Raw genomic sequence first — 8768 nt, forward strand, 5'->3', positions numbered from 1 at the left:
CAACAATATTGGCTTAATAACTAGGAAAATAATGGGGAAAGAACAGACTATAGAATTTAAAAAACACACCCTGTTTGACAGATGTGCAAGACTGTTCTAGGGACTAGAACGTATGGTTGGGTGGAATTGTCATAGGGGTGTGTTGTCTGCACCCTGCTCTTCCCAAGCAGGACAATTAATCAGTACCGGATTAATACCAGCTGGGGACTGTTCAGTTTGAACATAAATACATTACAAAGACAAGATATTTTAAATGAATATAGCTTAAAAATGGTTAGCAATTCATAACTTAGTGTTTATGTCTGTTTCATACAATGTCCCAACTTGATTGGAACTGGAACAGACTTTTCTGCTTTCAGGTCCAGGTTGTTGGTGAGACAACATCGCCACAACTGCTGCATGTCAACAATGAAGGGAGCCGCATTGTAAATGTGGGAATGCATGCAGCAATAGGACCAAGGTGGGACTTGAACTTTGAGCCATTGCAACACAAAGCTTCAGCCTGCGTACACCTGCTTCTCTCATAGCCGGCCACCTACAAGCTGCTATCCGTCTGAAATACTGTAAAAGCTCCGTCAAGCAGAAGAGGAGCTTTTAGAAATATTTGCCTCAAACAGAAAATGTTGATCTGATGACAAACTTATGCAGCACATGACAGACATCCCACATTCATGATGCAGACATGAACTTTATGATCTACATGTCTCCACCTGCTGGAGACACTCATTCACTGCAGTCACACCACTGACTGACCTCCATCATCCAAAGACATCCATCACTGTATAGCAACGGATGGATGGATGGAAACTGGAACATATTCATCTCAACATGAATGAGGGAAAACAGCTTTTCTTGTCAGCAAAGGGTTAAAACAATCTGTCTTTGTTGATTTGTCTTTTGTCACAGATGGATCAGGTCAGATTTTCATGTGAAACTACCTTCATTTGTGGTGTTGTTGCTGTTTGCTGAAAAAGTCTCCCATTAAACATGAATGATGTCATTTCTTCTCATCCTGGAAATGAGCCTTTCTGAACATCCCATAACTACATACTTCATGCTTTATTGATTTAGAAAAACAACATTTGATCTTCAGAACAGCTAAAAGTAGTTCCAGGTAGAAATGATTTGTACATTTACAAGGTGTTGACAGTAAAATAATCTGTTATGAAGGAAGCTTTCATGATTTCTCTGTTTGACTCCATGAGGTTGAAGAGAAACAAAAACATACAAATACAGAAACACAAATATTCAACTAATAATTAGAGAACAAGCAGGTTGGGATTTTCATGTGGAGAAATATTGAAGGAAATAAAAATCATCATCAGCAGTGATTTCCTCCAGAAAGAAACAAACAGAAACAAACAGCACATAAGAAAGTCAAATAAACAACAGAACAGCAGAGCAGAAACGTCACAACAATAAACTCTGCAACAAACACACAAAATCACTTTATTCCACTTTACACATCTCAGCGGTTGATCCCCTGGAACAAATCTGAAGTCTAAGCCCAAGTCTGAGACCAACTCTAAGTCCAGCATGGAGCGGCTGAGTGAATGTGGTCTGGACTCTGTGGAGGAGAGTCCTGGTCTCAGAGACGCTGTAGAAGGACAGAATACCTGCTCCGTGATCCAGGTACACTCCTACTCTGGAGGAACAAGGACCTGAGATGGAGGTTCTGATGCTGTTGTAGCGAAATTCATAATCAGTTTGGTTACAAAATAATGCCCAAGATTTATCATTTTGTCCAAATCCACTTTCATCCCCAGCTCTGCTGATCGTCTTGTATGCAACCGCTACACAACCTGTTCCTCTCATTTCCACCTCCCAGTAACAACGACCAGTCAGACTCTCTCTGCTCAGAACCTGAAGCCAGCCAGTAAATCTGTCTGGATGATGAGAATAAGACTGATGTTTCATTAATGTCACCTTTCTGTTCCCGTCTGAGAGTAACAGACGTGTGTGTGCTGTGTTTGGATCAAGTGTGATTTCACATGAACATTGTAAGAATCCATCTCTGCTCTTTGGTTCTGGTTCTGGTCCTGCTTCTGGTTCTGGATGTGGCAGTAAAACATCCACAGCAGCGACTGCCAGTGAGATGTTTGTCCATCTGTCTGTCAGGATGTCCTGTAGTTTATCTCTGAGCTCTGACACAGCTGCTGTCACATCCTCAAAGTGTGTGAGAGGACGGATATTGATGCTGGATGAGTGTGTAGACTCACTGAGTGCTGACAGTGAGGGGTAGTTGTGTAGAAACTGGCTGTGATCCTCTGTGTGTGAGAGCTGCTTCAGCTCAGCGTCTCTCCTCTTCAGCTCAGTGATCTCCTGCTCCAGCTTCTCCTGAAGCTCTTTGACTCGCCTCACTTCAGTTACCTGCTGGGATCTGATCTGCTGCTTCACATCAGAGCTTCTTTTCTGGATGAGACGGATCAGCTGGGTGAAGATCTCACTGTCCTCCACTGTTGTATCAGCAGAGTGATTGATGGCCTCCACCTCCTGTTGAAGCAGCTTCACATCTTTCTCTCTGTCCTGGATTCTCTGCTGGATTTCTAGTCGACTCACCTCCAGCTCTCTCTGCCTCTCAGTCCTTTCTGCTGCAGCTGAGACCGTGTCGTGGCCTTTATGTTCATCCACAGAGCAGAGATAACAGATACACTTCTGATCAGTACGGCAGAACATCTTCATCACCTCATCATGACGAGAGCAGATGTTCTCCTGGAGGTTCTTGGAGGGCTCCACCAGCTTGTGTTTCTTTAACGGAGCCACTTTGTAATGAGGCTGGAGGTGTTTGTCACAGTAAGAGGTCAGACAGACCAAACAGGACTTGCTGGCTTTCAGTTTTCTTCCAGTGCAGACATCACAGGCCACATCTTCAGGTCCAGCATAGCAGTGATCAGCAGGAGCAGCTTGGAGTCCAGTCTTCTTCAGCTGCTCCACTAAAGCTGCTAACATGGCGTTTTTCCCCAGGACAGGCCTCGGTATGAAGGTCTGCCTGCACTGAGGGCAGCTGTAGATTCCCTTCTGGTCCTCTTCATCCCAGAAGCGATTAATACACTTCATGCAGTAGCTGTGTCCACAGGGAATAGCCACTGGTTTCTTTAGTAGATCCAGACAGATGGAACAAGAGTAGATTATTGGCTTCACCACATATCTTTTCCTCGGCATTTTACCTCTCAGCTGCAGTGACGGTGTTAGATTGACTTTCTGTCTTTATGGTCTCAATGTGTCAAGCTGTGGTGAGAAACAGAAAAGACACACGTTGAACTGATGTTATGCTGCTCAAACTGGAAGGTTTATTCTTTTTCATGAGTCAGGTATCATAACACAATGTGACCTTCAGTCCCATTTACTTTTGGCAAAAACATGTTATAAAGACAATTTCTTCACATTTCATCGACTTAATATGTCTCAAGTGGATTACCAGTACACATCATAAAATATACTATATTGAATTAAAGCTCGGTGGGCGGTTCCTACCATCACCATCTTGCCCAGAAGACAGCGTCATGGTGGATGATTGACATCGAGTGAACTATGGGCTGTCTGTAGCTAAGACCTAACCGACCTAACCCGGAGATAATGGAGGTAAGCGGGCTAAAGCTAAGTCACATTGTTAACCGACTAAAAACTGCGGTTGTTCTACGTTCTTCTTACTTGATGCGGGAGATCGGGTACCTGTCAATCAAAAGAACACGCCCCTAAATAGGCAGAATTTTGAGATTAAATTACTTTTAAACGGGCGAGTTAGAAAAATATTCACTACCCCAACAGTTGTCACAAAGGTAAACCTGACCCATTAAACCTAAAATGAATTTTGTACCAGGCTGTAAACATGTTTATTTCTGCTGTGAAGTTTGTCTTTTTAACATGGGAGTCTATGGGGATTCGCGCTGTTTTGCAGCCCCTAGTGGATGAGGGGGGAACTGCAGTTTAATACACTTCCGCATAGGCTTTCACACTATATACAGTCTAAGGTTTGAAGGCAGTTGTCGACATATCAGGCTGGCAGAAGTTTTTCCTCTTGCGGGGCGATAAGTTAGCCTAGCCTGACTGGAGTGCTCTTTATATTCAATACAGAGTCTGGGTTGCCTGGCTACCGAGAAGTATCGCGTCATTGGTCGGGCATTTTAGGTGGGCGTGGTTAACACAGAAAAGCGTTTTAGCTGTTGCAGGTAAAGCAGATTATTCTGATATAACAGCTGATCGACTTGGAGAGAAAGTACGAATATTTTTACAACACGTGGCATTGAAACACACGGACCCAGCCGCGTGCACAACTCGCCCTGCGGCGGACAAAGTTGCTGTTAAATATGAAACCCGAAAAGTACTGAAAGAGCGCAAACATCGGCAAAGAAGTCCTGATCCGGATCACCACCTAAATTTAATGTTTTCCATTTCACGTTTCCAACAACTCCTGAATATTTCACAAAAATCCGCGCATAAATGTTTGAGTTATGTGGAACACAAACAGATTAAAGCCAGTAGAAGCACAACCAGGTGTGGAGAATGAATGCTTTTCTTTGTTCTTCATAACCAGGTTCATTGCACATAAAAGCAGACCTCCACCAGCAGTGATCCCCCCACACTGCAGATGAAGCTTCTCGTGGACGTGGAGAATGAATAGATCTGATGAAAAACAATGCTTTTCTTTGTTCCTGCAGCCTCGAGAGCAAGAACTTACTTCTTGCTTCTCGTGGAGGATTGTAACAAGCTTAAGAGGGAACATACATTAACTTTGTCTTTATGTGGGGGTTAGATTGCCACACACACTCCATTATCCAAATCCACCAACATTAACATTAGTCTGCAGACCATCTTAAACTGCTATTTTCTTACCAATCTCTCAACAAACTGCTTCGTTTACAACCGAAAACAAACTACTCCATAAACAACTATTACAACAATCAAAGTCTGCAACATGCACTTATTTTGATGAGTATTTACTGACCTGTGGTGGGAAACAGAGACACACACGTTGCGTTGTTGTTATGCTATTCAAACTGGAAGGTTTCTTCTTCTGTCCTGATGGACCGGTCTGTGTGTGTGACCCTACTCTTCCTCACACCACTGGGGCGATTAGCGCCCACTAGCGGCTGGATGTAGAACAGCGCTGATCTTGCTATCGAAGTGTTTCTCAATTCCGGTCCTCAGCCCCCCCCCCCCCCCCCCCCCCCAGGCATTTTTTATTGGAAACCCTACTTTAACATACCTGAAGAAAATAAAGGGCTCATTAACAGGCTGCAAAGAACTCGATGAGGAAGTTGAATAATTGGACTCAGGTCTTTAGAGGAGGATCATGTCTAAAACATGCAGGGCAGGAGGGCCTGAGGACTGGAATTGAGAAACACTTTGCTTTCCTATCATGTATGTCAAATAAAAAAGAAATTCGAGGGAAAACAAAATCAAATGGAGTGTTTGTTTTTATCACTTCATCTGTTTTAAACCCCTCTACACTTTCAGAAGCAGCTTTAAAGCCTTTTCAGGACAGATTGTTTTTCATCCAGTCGCAGATCCAGACAAGTTTCCATGTTGTGGCAAAGGAGCAGAAAAAGCCCTGATGTAGAAGAAAAAGATTCAGAAAAAACTCTTTAAAATGATTCACTGCAACAGCATACATTCTAAGAAAAAAACAAAACAAAACAAAGACAATATATAGGCTCAAATAAAAAGTCAAAGAAATTACACCTTTTGCCTCACTTTAACCATTCAAGTCTCACACTGTTCAGCTCATTCATGAGATATGTGCTATGACTTTTGGTCTTTCTAACATTTAAACTTTTCAAGTTATCCAGGTTTTTGTTTTTGCAAATCCTTTCCTGTGATTGGACAAAACGAAAGTCAGCTCAGTGACTGGTCCATTTTGTACACCGGTACACATATACAAGGCTCGGTTCAAATGCAGCATTTAATAGCTAGCTCTACTGTCATTTGGTGACTGTTGCTTGTGTGATTGCATGGAGTGTTGTAAGCTGGTCCATGTGAGCTATTGGTTTCAGCCGCTCACTTCAAGGAGCAAAGGAATTAAATTGAAGATGTCATAGTTCAAAGGAATTAAATTGAAGATGTCATAGTTCAATATTAAGGTTTATGTGGTGTTCAACAATAGAAGGCAATATGAGAGTGGGAAAGAGACAAAGAAGAGAAAATGCCATGTTGTGTACCGTGTCTGTTCAGATGCTTATAAATAAGAGTGAGAAAAGGGAACTACAGTCTACTTTCTGAAGACACCTCATTTTAGTTCCTACAATGCTCCTTGCAACATTTCAACACTTTGATTAACCTTGAACACATTCAACAAAGTTTTTTACATTGAACAATAAAGTCTTTCAGATCTTCACTGGAGTTTAATTCAACCTTCCACATGTTTTTGCAATCCCGCTAATTACAGACTGGTGGAAGTGAAAAAAGGAGTGAACATGAGCAATTGTGGCGTAGTGAGAAAGTGAGAGCGCGTCAGTGCAGTTCATTGGTTCAATCCTTGTGTGTCATATTGAGAAAACACGTTGGAAAGTTGTTTCTTTTTTCCCTAAAATTCTTACACTTGTGCAATTTCATTTCAATCATTCGGCATTGTTCAATAAATGGGAATTGACAGTTGCTATTATTTCAATAAAAGCTGTTTCTAAAGATCCGGTTCTTTCTTGCATATTATTATTATTATTCCGCTAAACTTTGGCACGCTACTCCTCCTGCACCGTTCAGGTCACTTCTACCATTCACATCTTAAACTGCAGCAGAAATGCGTGCTATGACTTTTGTCATTTCAAATTTTTGTAGCTTTTGAGATCTTGTACCATAACGTCATGCAATGTTAGTCTTGAAAAGTTGAACACTTAATACGAAGTGTTTATATGAAGGGAAAAATAAACTGTGCAGAAATGACAGTTCAATTCCAAATAGTTAAAATGCTTTAAATGAAACAAAGTTGTCTTTCCTGCAAAACGTTTGAAACGCTACTCCTCCTGCACCTTTTGTCTCACATAAACCATTCAAGTGTCAAACTCTTCAGCCAATCCAGGAGATATTTTGAAATACATTCCTGTGATTGGACAAAACAGAAAATGCAGCTCAGCGATTGGTCCATTTTTTGCACTGGAACACAGGTTGTTGCATACAGAGTGCTGCACACCGTTCCATTGGAGTGCTCAGTTTCAGCTGCAAATCAGCTGCAGCTTCAGGCTGTGCAGTTAATGTGTGGACTATCTGCACAAAAAGTTAACGTCTGTACATTGTCTTCCTTCAGAAGTTGTGCAATTAATAAAGAGTGTGTATTTCAAGTTAAAAGATAAACTGTGGAGATGCTACTGTTACACATTAAATTTTTGTTGTTACAACACTTCAAATTAAAGTCTTTCCTACAAACTAGTCTGATGGGATTCTTGTTTGTACTGTTAATTACAGGCGGGAGATCTATCATCTGTTGGATAATATCGAAATTGATTTAAGACACAATCAATATTAAAATTCTACATATCATTTTGGAATCCAACAAAAAAAGATGTTTGCTTTTAAACAGTTTGTTGAAAGTTATTTGTAGACATGCACCTTTGTGCTTTATTTGACTGTAAATGCTCCTTTTGAGCAACACATGAACCAAAATGGCTGCATGTCGTCGCCATAAACACAGTGGGGCAGATCTGGTACATTACTGGCTACAGAAGACTTTATGCTTTTAGTTTTCCTTCCCTAATAAACTGATATATGGAAAGTGGAACATCAAGGATGATACATTTCTAACATATTTTTAGAATATAACTGTCAGGATGATATTATGGGGTGGGAAGGTAAGGAAGTAAAGAAAAAAAAAAGCCTGTAACACTTCATGGAAGGATCTGTGCCAATTGGACAGTCCACCAGCACCTTCCTACGATGTCCTGTTTGATTTTGTGCTTGTGTTGTTCTCACTCAAATATAAGTCGCTTTGAATTAAAGCGTTTGGTAAATGACTGTAGAAATGAAGAGAATGATGAAACGATTCTATTCATTTATGTCGGTATCCTCCACCTCTTATGTTTAGGTTAAAAAAGTGTTTGACAAGTTGTGTTTAAATCTGGGAAGAAACATTTCAATAAAATGACATTTAAAAGTCTGTTTTTTCTTCACTAATTTTATTTTATTTTATTTGAAACACCAGTAATTTATGCTAATAATATTTCTTGTTTATTGCAGTTTAGTACAGTTTAGGTAACTGTAATGAGGACCGTAACTAGTTCGTATGTGGATTAGCAATCACTTCAGCGTGTCGGGTCAGGACAGCAATTATTATGTTCAGGTGAGTTAAGATGAATAAGAGAAGGTCCAGGTCCAGGATTTAACGCTGAACTTGTCCTTTATTTACAGATGGACATTATGATGAGAGAGGTTGATTAAGCTGAGGGTACGAATCTATCGGAGTTTACGGGTGTGGCTTACCTACAAAGAGCATAAGAGAAATACAGACTTATTAATACCCGTCTACAATTACATTTCTTATGGTCAATACAACTAAATGTGTCCACAAAGCAAATTACCATGTGACGAAAGGCCTGTCAGAAGGCCAAGACCTGGCTTTAAATAGTTATGAAAATGTACAACATAAATGCATATTAATACTAATTCTTGCTGCCAGTAATCTACCCAGCATGAAGTACACTTGGCCACAAACATGAATTGAGTCGACATGAGGCCTACAGGCTCTAACTACCAAAGCTAAGTGGCTAACGGTTAGCATTCCAAACATTCAGACATGGACCAGAAAACAGCCATCATACTTCACAAACTTAACAAATTAT

The 8768-nt window shown here is 40.8% G+C and overlaps 1 protein-coding gene across 1 annotated transcript; it reads right to left on the reverse strand.

Moving 5' to 3' along the window:
• Positions 1-1449: 1449 nt before the first annotated feature.
• LOC306765256 (tripartite motif-containing protein 16-like) lies at positions 1450-3057 on the reverse strand (the record flags this gene model as incomplete). Its single annotated transcript, XM_079252660.1, has 1 exon — positions 1450-3057. The coding sequence occupies one exon, from the start codon at positions 3055-3057 to the stop codon at positions 1450-1452; it is 1608 nt and encodes a 535-aa protein (XP_079108786.1).
• Between the last annotated feature and the right edge of the window lie 5711 nt (positions 3058-8768).

The sequence above is a fragment of the Telmatherina bonti genome (genome assembly GCF_933228915.1).
Source record: "Telmatherina bonti genome assembly, chromosome: 14".
NCBI lineage: Eukaryota > Metazoa > Chordata > Actinopteri > Atheriniformes > Telmatherinidae > Telmatherina > Telmatherina bonti.